General features: G+C 37.5%; 3 protein-coding genes across 3 annotated transcripts; all 3 read right to left on the bottom strand.

The window, feature by feature from the left end:
* Positions 1-33: 33 nt before the first annotated feature.
* LOC104706687 (eukaryotic translation initiation factor 3 subunit C-like) lies at positions 34-3,181 on the bottom strand. Its single transcript, XM_087502617.1, has 3 exons — positions 3,041-3,181; positions 2,846-2,894; positions 34-2,737 (listed from the first exon to the last, which is right to left on the bottom strand). Exons 2-3 carry the CDS (start codon positions 2,873-2,875, stop codon positions 320-322), a joined length of 2,448 nt encoding a protein of 815 aa, XP_087358743.1. The 5' UTR covers positions 2,876-2,894; positions 3,041-3,181; the 3' UTR covers positions 34-319.
* A 2,670-nt stretch (positions 3,182-5,851) lies between these two features.
* Positions 5,852-7,682, bottom strand: LOC147920455 (uncharacterized). Its single transcript, XM_087501079.1, has 3 exons — positions 7,608-7,682; positions 7,007-7,195; positions 5,852-6,898 (listed from the first exon to the last, which is right to left on the bottom strand). The coding sequence occupies exons 1-3, from the start codon at positions 7,680-7,682 to the stop codon at positions 5,852-5,854; spliced, it is 1,311 nt and encodes a 436-aa protein (XP_087357205.1).
* Positions 7,683-9,527: 1,845 nt separating this feature from the next.
* On the bottom strand, positions 9,528-12,856 carry LOC104766184 (meiotic recombination protein DMC1 homolog). Its single transcript, XM_010490019.3, has 15 exons — positions 12,583-12,856; positions 12,341-12,423; positions 11,824-11,915; positions 11,656-11,727; positions 11,521-11,559; positions 11,311-11,368; positions 11,185-11,230; positions 11,061-11,106; positions 10,826-10,887; positions 10,660-10,726; positions 10,487-10,579; positions 10,321-10,389; positions 10,155-10,233; positions 9,884-10,050; positions 9,528-9,777 (listed from the first exon to the last, which is right to left on the bottom strand). Exons 1-15 carry the CDS (start codon positions 12,597-12,599, stop codon positions 9,733-9,735), a joined length of 1,035 nt encoding a protein of 344 aa, XP_010488321.2. The 5' UTR covers positions 12,600-12,856; the 3' UTR covers positions 9,528-9,732.
* Between the last annotated feature and the right edge of the window lie 436 nt (positions 12,857-13,292).

Raw genomic sequence — 13,292 nt, forward strand, 5'->3', positions numbered from 1 at the left:
CATAAGTTCCAAGTTCTAAAGGCTCTAACCAAATTGACTTCAAACTTATTCAATGGGTTTAGACCAATAACACATTTCAACAAGGGACGAAGAAACTAAGCAAACAAAGAATAGAGAGTATAAGACCTCACAAAAACTAGACCTGCAAGCACATGAGAAACCAATGTGATGAAACAAACCAAATCTTTCTTCTATTCAATAGGAGTGACGCAAAAATTAAACTAGTTAAACTTTCCAAGAAAGCAAAATTCCTAAAAAGTTAAAGGTCTTAGTAGAGCCTAAGGTCAAAACTGCCTGCAGATCTCTCTCCTCATCCTCTTTACGCAAGAAGACCTTGGTTAAGACTCACCATACGGCTTGAGCCATCCATTTGCATACCTATGTTTTCTGATTTTGCTGCTGCATAGTCCTGAATCTTGTCCCTTTTCCTTGAGCTCATATCACCACTAGTTCTAGACGCTAATTCACTTTCGTTGCTTTCTGCTAGAATCAAGACTTTATCGGTTAACTGAAAAGCCAAGGACTGTAATCTGTTGTGTTGCACTCCATTGAAGACGATGCATTGAGTTGGCTGGTCCCATCTTGCATGAAGCTCCTCGTGGATCATCATCTTGTTCACAATCTTATGGACCTGTGACTCAGAGATGTCAAATATTTCGGCCAGCTCATCAAGACTTAAAGACTTGTAGGAGGAGCTCGAGTATGTGAACAGGTAACTCCTTAGAGCCACTTCAATGATCCTAGCTTTCACCATATCGAGGATGCTGTCACGGTTCTTGAACACTCTCCAGACATCAAGAGAGTTCAAAACTTCAAACGCCTCTTGGAATCCCCCTTTGGTCAGGGCTCTTGTGGCTGCAATGACATGGTCACGTATAGTTACAGGCGGTGGAGTGAACGCTTGCTTCTCACTTTTCTTAAGCAGGAAATGAATGTTCTTGCTAAACAATCTGTGGTTAGCATCATGCGTGTTTTCTGCCATGTTTGGGACTTCAATTAGCATGGCGCAGGTGAGATGAACAGCCTCCAATAGCTCGAGGTTTATGTGCATGTGGTACGGCATTTGTCTTCTCCTCTCTATAAGCACCTGCTCTGGTGTCTTGTTTTGTTCTCGACTTTGTGAGACACCTTGGCCAAGCAACTCCCTCACTCTATGACCAGAGTAAAGCTCAGAGAGACAGCTATGTGACTCAGTTATCATTCCAACACGGAAGGCGCAAAGACCAAGTTGTGCCATTGTCCTGTTAAAGAGAATCTGTGTTGAGATGTCCATGTAATGAATGTTGTCTTGGAGATGACTCATCAGCAACAAGTCTCTAGCAGTCACAAAATTGTCATTCAAAGCATGTTGATAGATATCACATAGCATTGCCCTGGCTTTGGTCCTTTCTTCTCCATTACTGTAGATAAAGGACACAAGAGTATCCATCATTGCTCTGCTGCTCTCTGCAAAGGTAGGCTTACGGGGAACAATCTCGGGAACAATAATGTATGGAGGATGAGTTGCACTTTCCTCTTCGGCTTCGTCAATTTCTTCATCAGCCAATTCCCTCATAGCGTCAAAGACTTCTTGCGACTTGTAGTATATTGACTCAACTAGTCTTAAGGCTACCTTTGAAGCAGCTTTGTAATCACCTATTCGGTCCAAGTAGTCTTGGATGTTCTGAGCAAGGACCAAGAACATAGGCTCATCCTTCAATCTCTCAACATACTCGTTAGTGTGAGGATCAATGCACTGAAAACTCTTGAAAAACTCGGTCTCAATCCTCTCTAAGAATGCAACCAAATTTGCCCTGACTCGAATAGTTCCACCATAGTCTACTGGCTTTGAAGTTTCATTCTCATTAGGTTCAACCGTGTCATCCACAACAATGTTATTGTACTTGACAAGAATGTCAAGTATGGCAAACATGTTAACCACACATTCCTTCCAGACATTGATAGGCATGTATCCGTTGAGACCACCTGGACTCACATCAAACGCTGCTGACATAACGCTAAACAAGATTTCAAGTTTCTGCGCAGGAGTCTTGGCGATCTTTGTCAAGTACACAAGCCTCTGTGCATGGGTCTTACCAGTTTTGAGTTCAAGTCTAGCTCTTCTTCTTTTGCTCCAACGAGCCGCCACAGTTTCTTTGAACTTCTTGTTGACCATGTTCCAAGTTATCGCCTCATGTTCTAAACCAAACAACGTCTCCCAAGAAACATTATCATCACGTTGTTCCTCCACCTCATCTTCATACTCATAACCGTCTTCCGTTTCTTGAAACATCCTAAACCTTCTGATATCTTCTTGGTACTGCACATTGTTCTTCTTCAACTTATGTCTCATTGAGTTCAAAGCCTTGGAGTTACTAACACTCATCTTCTTCTTTGTATTCTTGTAATCATCCTCCTCAAGTCCTTGTTTATTAAAGAAATCTTCCATCATCACAAGGGCTTTGATATACAATCTCGGAGCCTTCACAGCGTTCGTAACCTTCATGACCTTCTCAACCTGTTTGTTGAGTCTCTCAAACGTTTCTGGCACGCAAACCCAATGATTGATGTTCATATAATGCTCCATCATCCCTACGGTGTTGGTCATCTCCTCAAAACGTTTATCGTCTGTTGGCTTTATCACACGTTTAGTATCCGTGTCATAAAACTCAGAGTCATCACAGTCTGCAAGGTAACGAAGGTTGTTACCGGCCTGAACCTCTTGTTCAAAATCACCCTCATCTTCATCACTTTCACCCTGTAAAAGTGTAAACGAATTGTAAAGCAAGAAAATTTATTTAGAAACTGAATCAAAGCAGAGGAGAGTTATAAAGAAAGATTTTGATAAGTAAAGAAAGGTTCATACCTTAACGAAAAAACGAGAAGTCGTCGCCATCTTCCTTAGAAACAAGAACCTGTTACATGGGAGGAAAAAAAAAAAAAAAACTTCAGATCGATACGATGGAGATATATTAGTGTAGAGGTAACGTCAACGATGAAGAAGAACAGACGATGAAGAATCTAATAGGAAAGATGAAGACGAATGATATTAGTATATTACCTTGATTGAGAGGGTTTGAGACGATGCTTGACGAGAATTAACGAATCGTTAAAAACAGAGAGGAGAATTAGGGTTAGCAACTTATTTATAGTAATTATTTTATTTTTAACAAAAAAGTAAAAGCAAAATTATTTCACCAATAGAAGAAAATGGCAAAAGTTAAATTAAAATAAAGAAATAAGGGCGGTGAATGAAAGCACCTCACATTAGTAATTTAATATTAATATATTTAGTGTAATTTTAATAAATAATCTCATTACTAATAAATATCATCTGCAATGGTAAAAATACCTATTATTGGGTATCCCATCAATGCAATGTTAATATATTTATTAATTATTATTATTTTATAAATTATATTAATTTTTCATTAAATTTTTTAAAACATATCAAACTAATAAAATTAAATTTATTTATAAGAAATGTTATGAATGAAAATAATGAAGATATGAAATCATAATAGTATAAAATATAAATAAAGTAAGTAATGTAATTAGATATAAGTTTTACTAATTATTAAAAAAATTAATGATAATTTTATCATACATTTAAAAGAATAAATAAAAGCTAATCAAGAAACAATGAGTTTTGTTTTAGTGTTCATTTTCCTCTTGGATCAAAGTAAATCACGATTCTATTTTCATTAAATTAATCAACAAAATAATAATTAGATATGATTTTTACTAATTATTTAAAAAATTAGTGGTCATTTTATCATAGTTTTAAGATAATCAAGAACCAATAAGTTTTAGTGGCCATTTTCTTCTTAACATGTATCAAAGTAAACTTAATGAAGATAGGAATCCTGAATGATCTCACCTGACACCTTGTGAAAAATATAAAGCTAAATTTATAAATTGGTGATGAGTTTTGTGGTGGAAAAAAAAAAAAGAAAGGTAAAAGTGATTCCATTGTTAGAAACCCTTTAAGTGAAAAGCCAAGCTTCAAACTATATTTCCTTGGTCAAGAAGTCAGCTCCAACGGTTTGCCCTGGACTGACTTGCTCAACTGTTTAATTAACATTTAACATACTGATTCATCATAGAAATATTTCCATTTTTTTTTAACTAAAACAAAACGTAAAAACCTACTTCTTTTTCTAATTAATTTAGGGTATTTTTATTTTCAGAGCCGCGACCGTGAGAGAGATTAGAGAGGGAGAGAAAAGGGTTTGAAACAATGACGAAGTTGACGATCTCCCATCTTCCAAAAGATCTGTTAGAGAGGAAAATTTTCTCAAAAATTCCATCGAAATATATGGGAGCAGTGCGATCAACCTGTAAAGAGTGGCAAACTTTAATCAAAAGTATGAGCTTCAAGATCCGTAACGAAGCTAGGGAAGAAGGGGAGTCAGAGATGATCGTGCTGAAAGACAACAATATTTTTTTAATCAGCTTTTTCTTGAATGGAGGAGATCCACATATAGAGTTTAAAGGCAAACGTATTTGCCTAGACAAGGATTCAGAAAATTCAGAACAATTCATGATATCTCAAGTGTTTCATTGCGAGGGTTTATTGTTATGCATCTTGAAATACGATGCTACTAAGATTATGGTTTGGAATCCGTATTGTGGGCAAACAAGGTGTATCCAACCTAGGTTTTCTTACCGCGCACAAGGACAGGCAGGTTCAGTTATGCTCTCGGATACTACGAGAATAATAGGAATAAATCTTTTAAATTCTTGAGGTTTATAGATTATGTTTACGATCAGTTTTTTTGGTATGAAATCTACGATTTTGACTCTGGTTTATGGACAACTCTAGAGGTCACCCCACACTGGGAGATAAATTTTGATGACCTTAGTGTTTCTCTCAAGGGAAACACTTAGTGGCTTGCTACATAAAGGAACTCATTCCACCTTTTCGTTATTCACATCATTTGTTTTGATTTTACAACTGAGAAATTTGGCCCCCTTTTGCTTCTATCGTTTCATGATAGGAATCAATTGTAAATGCGGATGAGGCAATAATAAAGTGCAGAAAGTAAAGAACAAGGGAACTTTGTTAACGAGGGTCGGTTTTTCCTACTCCCTGGGACCACGTCCAGATTTCGATTCCACTAAAACAAGAAAGCAAATACAACTTATTCGCAAACGCGTAAATCAAGCACAACCCTCTTGATTCACCGCTCCGTTCTATAACATGAAATCTTAAGGATAAATCTCTACCCTTAACTAAACTCACACCGAGCCTAGATTCAAACCAAGATAACCTAACCTTGGGCTAAACTCCCCCTGAGCCTAGACTTCAATCTTCAACTCTCTTGAGCAACCTTCACACACACGTCACACCGACGAACAAAGAAGCTTGAACAACACAAGCACCAAACCGCGAAACTAAGCCGCACACCAACAGAAAGCTCTCTAGGGTTATAACCTTTATGCTTCAGCTCTCTTACCTCTCTGGGACGTGCCCAACACCTCCTTATATACCCATCAAAGACTTCCTAATCACCATAGGAGAAGATTTCCAAATTCCATAAGAAATTTTTTTTTTCCTTTTTGCTATTTTCCTTTTCCATGTAAAACTCCAATTTAATCAACCCAATAAATAGTAGTTTTCCTTTTCAATTCATCCTCAAACCGTCCTTCAATATTGTCTTCTCAGACCTTCTAGAAACTTCTCACGCACATAAAACAACAACAATCCTGTATCACGTCTTGAATCACACAGACACTACTTCAGCCATCCAATACAACTTCATTCTCCCCCTTTTTAACTATGCTTGTGAACTCATCAGTTCAAACACTTAAACAACATCACCAGCCACATCTTCATTCTCCCCATGAATGAGTCACAACATGGTCAAAACTAACTGGAAAATTCTCCCCGCTTTGCAATACGCGGTTGATAGCCTAGTACACCACCTCCATAGAACTCATCTTTTCTAACACAAATCTTGTTGCGCCTTAGACCTCCATTATTGACTCCTTGAATGAATCTGAAACGATTCCTCTTAATATGTCCTTGAACTCCACAATGATAACATGTAGGACCTTGAAACCTTACATCATAAGCATTCTCCATTCGGCTCCTCTCTCTCAACAATCTAAAACATCTTGGCCTAATATGCCCAACAACACCACAATGATGGCAAACAGGTTGAAATACTTGTCTAGGTGCACTCTGCAATTCGGAGATTTTTGTACCACATCCTTTCACAAATACAGTCTCTAAAGCAGTCTTTGAAGTACGCTTTGAAGCAGACGTGATCTTTTCACTTGAAACAAACACCGTATCCGATTTTGAAACTTTCCCTTCATAGCCAAGGCCACACTTATCTGTCTTGCCAATATTCAGAATATGATCCAACTTATCTGTACCATTATTAAGCATCCTCAAATTCTTTTGAGTTTCTTCAAGTCGCACTTTAGCTTGTAATGCTTCTTCCTCTTTTTCTGTTGCATGTTTCTCTGCTTCAACGACTTTAGCCTCTAACTCAAGCTTCTCCTGAACCAAAACTGAATTATCATTACCTACCTTAAGCCAATGTGCATACAACTTCTTATAACTCTTTCCAAGTTCCTCATAACTCATATCCTCTGCATCACTATCACTATCAGATTCATCTTCAGATGCAGTTGCAGGTTTTGCTGCAGATTCAGAAGTAGTTGCAGACACTGATTCAGAACTATCTTCAAAAGTTGTAAACGCCACAAAATTCTTCAGTTCTTCTTCTTCATCTGAATCAATTTCAGAATCACTAGTAACAACCTTCATAGCCTTCTTCTTGTGCTTTTGTAGATTGGCACAATCAGACCATACATGACCATATCCTTTGCATTCAAAACATTGAACATTCTTTGATGAAGTCGTCATCTCTTCACCCATTCTACTTTTCTTCTCTTCGTCCTTACGCTTCAGAAATTTAGCAAATTGTCTTGATAACATAGCCATTGAATCTTCACAAGATGATACCTTAAGAGCTACTCCAATGTCAACTTCCTTCTTTATTGCTTCCGTAACTTCATCATCTTTCTTCTTAACTCCTTCAGCTTCATATGCTTTGCTTAATTCGAAAGCTTTAAGAATCCCAACAAACTCATCAAAAGCCATCTCATCTAAATTATGAGATTCTTCAACTGCAGAAATTTTTGACTCAAATTTTGCAGGCAACGATCGCTTCAGCTTCTTCACAAGCTTTTTGTCTTTGTACTGCTTTCCAAGAGAAAAAGCTTCATTAGATCTATTACATAACTTAGCACTGAACTCAGCCACAGTTTTTTTTCTTCCATCCTTAGATTCTCAAATTGTGATGCCAACATATTCAGCTTTGTTCTCTTAACACTTGAAGTACCCTCAAACATATTCTCCAATGACTTCCACGCTTTTTGAGTTGATACACATTGAGAAATCAACTTGAAGTGGTTATAATCAATAGCATTGTAAATCGCAGTCTTGGCTGTAGAATTACAACTTGATAGTTTTTTCTCTGCAGTAGTCCACTTATCTCTTGGCTTAAGACACTCAACTCCTTTATCATCCACGAATTTAGGGGCTCCCAACCAAGCTCAATCGAATTCCAACAATCTTCATCAAGGTTACTAATAAACACTTGCATACGAACCTTCCAATATCCGTAATTCGTTGAATCAAGCAACGGTGGTCTTGACATAGACGTGCCTTCTCTGTATGAATTCATCACAACTGATTCAAAGCTTTGCCTTACATCCTCGACTACCCTCACCCTTGATCTACCCGAAACTAGACTGAATCTCTATCGAGAACCCGCTCTGATACCACTTGTAAATGCGGATGAGGCAATAATAAAGTGCAGAAAGTAAAGAACACAAGAACTTTGTCCAGATTTCGATTCCCCGGGACCATGTCCAGATTTCGATTCCACTAGAACAAGAAAGCAAATACAACCTATTCGCAAACGCGTAAATCAAGCACAACCCTCTTGATTCACCGCTCCATTCTATAACATGAAATCTTAAGGATAAATCTCTACCCTTAACTAAACTCACACCGAGCCTAGATTCAAACCAAGATAACCTAACCTTGGGCTAAACTCCCCCTGAGCCTAGACTTCAATCTTCAATTCTCTTGAGCAACCTTCACACACACGTCACACCGACGAACAAAGAAGCTTGAACAACACAAGCACCAAACCGCGAAACTAAGCCGCACACCAACAGAAAGCTCTCTAGGGTTATAACCTTTATGCTTCAGCTCTCTTACCTCTCTGGGACGTGCCCAACACCTCCTTATATATCCATCAAAGACTTCCTAATCACCATAGGAGAAGATTTCCAAATTCCATAAGATTTTTTTTTTTCTTTTTGCTATTTTCCTTTTCCATGTAAAACTCCAATTTAATCAACCCAATAAATAGTAGTTTTCCTTTTCAATTCATCCTCAAACCGTCCTTCACTATTGTCTTCTCAGACCTTCTAGAAACTTCTCACGCACATAAAACAACAACAATCCTGTATCACGTCTTGAATCACACAGATACTACTTCAGCCATCCAATACATCTTCATCAATTACCCCCAGCTAGGAATTTTATGACGGCACTATCTTGTGTTAGAGAAGAGAAGCTTGCTGCTTTACTATATCAGAATGGTCTTGTTGAGGTATGGATTACGACTAAGATTGAGGCCGAAGAGGTGTCGTGGAGCAACTTCTTGGCTTTGGATGTGGGAAACTGCCGCCATATTGGTATTTGTAAAGGGAGTTTCTTCATTGACGAGGTGAACAAAGTCGCCATAATTTTTGATTTAGCGTCGAAGCCCGACATGTTTTTCGTCATTGGAGAGGCTGGACACATTGCATACGTTGATCTCGGAAGAGTAACTTGCTACAAAAGATGTATGCCATTCGTGTGTCCTAATTATGTCCCAAGTTTAGTGGAAATCAAGCAACCTCCACGATTCAAAAGGAAAAGACAAAGCAGTTTAGAAAACTACTGTCAATATAATCGAAACATGCTAGAACTTATCTCTCTTGAAAAGCTTATGAAAAAAAAGGAGATAAATCAAAAAGGAGATAACGAGGTTATCAAAAAGGAGATAACGAAGTTATCAGATTTTTTTTTTTTTTTTTTTTTTTTTTCTTTTTTTTTTTTTTTTTTTTTTTACAGAGCTGAGCTTAATTTATTTTTATGTATACTCTTCTTGATTTTAATGTTTATTTGTTTAGTATTATTTATATCAATATATAATCTGGTTTTTTTTTTTTTTTTTTTAATCTGTATTGGACTCTTTTGTCTGTGTTCCACATATTTGAGATTTAATCACTCTAACTCTTTTCATGATATTGCTCACTGGAGCCACTCTTTAAGGACTAATGGTACTCTTATTGTTCTGCAGCAGTTTTAAATTTTGTTAGTAATTATTGATAAAATAATTAAAGCAAACTCCTAAAACAACTTTGATGATTACAAACAAACCATAGTTGTTTTGTTTGCAGCTTTTATCAGATACACAGATTGATTTTGTACTACGCTATAATAATCGTCTTATTTGGTAACAAGAAGAAGCTAAGAATAAAAATAACTCTATTAATATTCTGATTCGATGCATATATCTATCAGTCACGAGTAAAATAAATTCCCTTTGTATAAATCGTTTGGGGCTTAATTACGCATAATAGAAACAAGCAGCAAAGTTAAATAACAGTCATGATTTGGTAATTATGGCATGAAAAAGCTCGCTGGTAATTAAGGCATGAAAGAGCTCGCTCGCTCTAATCCTTCGCATCTGCAATGCCTCCCGAAGTAATCTGGAAAATGTGATTTCTTCTGTTAAGGAAAACAAATATAAGTCATTTCATTATGGATGAGTAATCAAAATCAAAACAAGTGTGTCTGTGTGTGGATTTGGTAAAAAAAGGATATGGCTTCAGCTTCAGGGAGATTAGGAGCATCGAAGACTTTGCAGACACGTTGCTCTCCTTTGCCTTTCCTGAACGAGAGCCTGATTGTGGCTGCGTGAGCTAGAACATGTCCACCTGCTGGCTTCTTTGGATCTGATATGAACATCCCACCGCCTGGGTCGGCTATGACTGCAACCACCAAATTAAACAGTGATCCTTGTCAAGTTAGTGCAACCAAGATACCAAAAGAATCAATGCTATATGACATTATATCACACTAGTGTAAAGTAAACCTTGGTTGGTCATGTAGATAGCAACGTTGAATTCCTCTGCGATTTTGATTAGCCTGGAAAGCATCTGAGCTAGTTTTTGCTGCAACATAGATAAATTACTTATTGAGCAAAGCCAGATTGTGTCAATGCTTTTAAGCTGTAGTAATGTGTGGGAGGCAAAGTTAACCTGGCGGTCTGCGAGTTCTCCTCTTCCAGTGAAATCGACTCGGAATAAAGCAATGACTGAGTCAACAATCTGGAAAACATGGTAAACTCAGCTAAATTAGTTCATATTCGTGTTGATTTTTGACGGATGGATAACTAAACTAAGATAAACAGATGTGTTTGCTTACCAGAATCCTAAATGGTTCCTCAGACATTTTTGCAGCAAGGCCAAGAAGCAAGTTGTACTGATGCTCATATGTATAAGCACGAGCATAAATGATCTGTTACATTAAGATTCTGAATGTCAATTGCAGTTCCTGAGGCTGAGAGTAAGTAAAGATGTGAGCTTAATAATGCTTACATTGTCAAGCACTGCACCTGGATCCATTCCAAATCTTTCAGCAATTGGGACAATCCTATCAGGGCGGCTACAAAATTTAATGGTTAAGGAAAAATCATGGACTAGAAAGCTTCAAATGATTCTACAAGATCTTGTCAGAAGATTTGCTATAAGATATTAAGGATACAAGGTTCCCTCAGTGTCAATGTAAGCCACTCTACCATTTCCTCCTTTCATGTTTGTAGGTAGCTGCATAACATAGATACTAAACTGAATATACCAATGGCAGAGAGAGAGATAGAATCTCAGTGGCTTAATGCTGAAAGAAAGTAAAATCTCATCTCATGCATTTGAGAGGTGAGGTGATCAAGACACCATACAAGTTAATTCATATTGAGACAGTAGAAAACAAACAAACAAACCTGCGTAGTGACACAAAGGGTATGTGCTAACTGAGTTTTCCCAGACCTGAAATAAAGTTAAACTCTATAAGAATACAAACTAATCGACAGGAAAATTCTAGAGCTGGGATCAATTGCTTCTCACCTGAATTCCCCAAAAGCCTCTGTGATGGCTGAGGTTTCAATTCCACCTACCAAAGCATTGTGAAACAGTTAAATCAGAACTCTTAGTGCTCAAGATGGCAACCAGTTAAAGCAAAACTTAGTATACCTCCTAAGAGATCATCGAGAGCTTGGCACCCTGTAGTGATTTTCACAACTGATTTTCTCTATAAACAAAAAACAACTTGAAGGTTTCAATAGCTAATATACGAAATGTTGAATAAGCCATTGGAATTTTATGGTTCTGTTAGTGGGATCAAGCAACAAGACTTAGATGCAAGACAGACTTCTAGACCTCAGTAAAATCAACGAGTCTAACCTTTAGAAGAGCATCACTTCCAGTCATATATCCAAAGTTCTGAAGGAGAAACGTTTTGACAATTAAAATGAAGCAATTGCAGGAAGTTACATTACATAGATATAGAAACAACAGATGGGAAACGTTTAAACTAACCACAACTTTCTCAGCAGCTTCACAGATTTTTTCAACTTTGGCCTCTGATAAACCTTTGATTCCAGTGAGGTTCTGTGTCAATCAGAAGGTTTAAACAATAAACTCATGCAACCAACATTCACATAGTCTATATAACCAACGAGTGATGCTTAACAAGCTGGTTTATACCTTCTTGGTATGCATCATGAGACCATTGCAGGTATGGATCCCAGCATCTTGTAGTTTCTTCACATCCCCAGCGTTGATACCTTGAGCGATCACTGTGCACAAGCAAAAAATAGAAGGTACGATGTCAAAATCAGCTACAGATTTGAGCCAGATACAGAAATCGAACTACACTCGAATTTCACAAACAGTAGACGAAATAGGTGTAGATTTAACACTTAACCATAACCTAATCGCTATCAAGGAGAATCCATGCTCAGAAATCAATATGTATCTTAAATTCGAAATCTAACAGAGGTATAGATGAACGATTCGAGATCCGATTTCAAAAGACCCAGCGATTTCACCAGCAGCGAAGTTTTTAGATAAACAAATTGCGCAAAATTAGAAGAGATGAAAACACAGAGAGACGACTCCCAAAAACAGATGATGAAGATTCGAAACGAAATTTGAAGAAATTAGCTAGAAACCAAGCAGAAACCTAAGATCCGAAAAGCGTAAAACGAGTTTAGAATCTTACATTTGTCAATCACTTCAAACAGATCGTCGTCTTCATCGATTTCTTCACGCTCAACGAGCTGCATCTGGCTCGCTTCTTCAGCTCTATGAATCATCATCGGAAAAAAAAAATTAAACAACACGAGAAGAAGGGAAGCAGATACACGATGAACGGAGAACCTAAATGATGAACGGAGAAGTAGAAGAAGAATCGTAGTAGAGAGAGAGAGAGAGAGAGAGAGGGAGAGAAGAGAGATCACTTACTTAAGAGCAGCCAACATTTTCTCGCACTAGGATTCTCTAAGCTTGAAACGAGAGAGTAAGAGAGAGATAGAGAGAGAGGTTTTGAAATTCGAAATTTGAAAAATATTCGCTGGGATTTGCTTCTGAGGGTTCAAGGTCTCTTTTAATGGCGGGTTTCGGAATTGAAAAGCATTCTTCAAATTTCGTTTAATTGAACATTTGGGTTCCGCAACTGAATTTGTTTACACTGTGCACTGCATGATAAAATTGAACAGCTGTGATTCCGCCACGTCGTAGTGATAATCATTCTTATGGACGGTCAGATAAGGAAGCTGCGTGAAAAAAATCAACCACTTGCATTGCCTCACAACGGCGCACGTTATACATTTAACACATTTCTTAGAAATATATACGGATGGATTTAGGCCCATAGGCCCAGTTAACTAACTAGCCCGATCACCCATTGGGAGATAGGCTGAACAAACAATTTGAATCAGGCCATTAACACCACATTCTTTCATGATTTCGTTCCAATGAGATTTATTCTAAGACTTTGTTAAAAAAAAAAAAAAAAAAGTTTCTAAGAAAGGTGTGGTGTTAAGTCTCAACGTCGATACGACCACATGTAATGTCATATAAGTATATAACAAAGTGATATGAACCTTAGTGTGGTAACCCTGAAAACCAAAAAGTCAAGCTAGGATCATGTATAGCTAAAATGTATAAATTTC

This window comes from Camelina sativa, chromosome 19 (genome assembly GCF_030686135.1).
Source record: "Camelina sativa cultivar CO46 ecotype springtype chromosome 19, ASM3068613v1".
Lineage (NCBI taxonomy): Eukaryota > Viridiplantae > Streptophyta > Magnoliopsida > Brassicales > Brassicaceae > Camelina > Camelina sativa.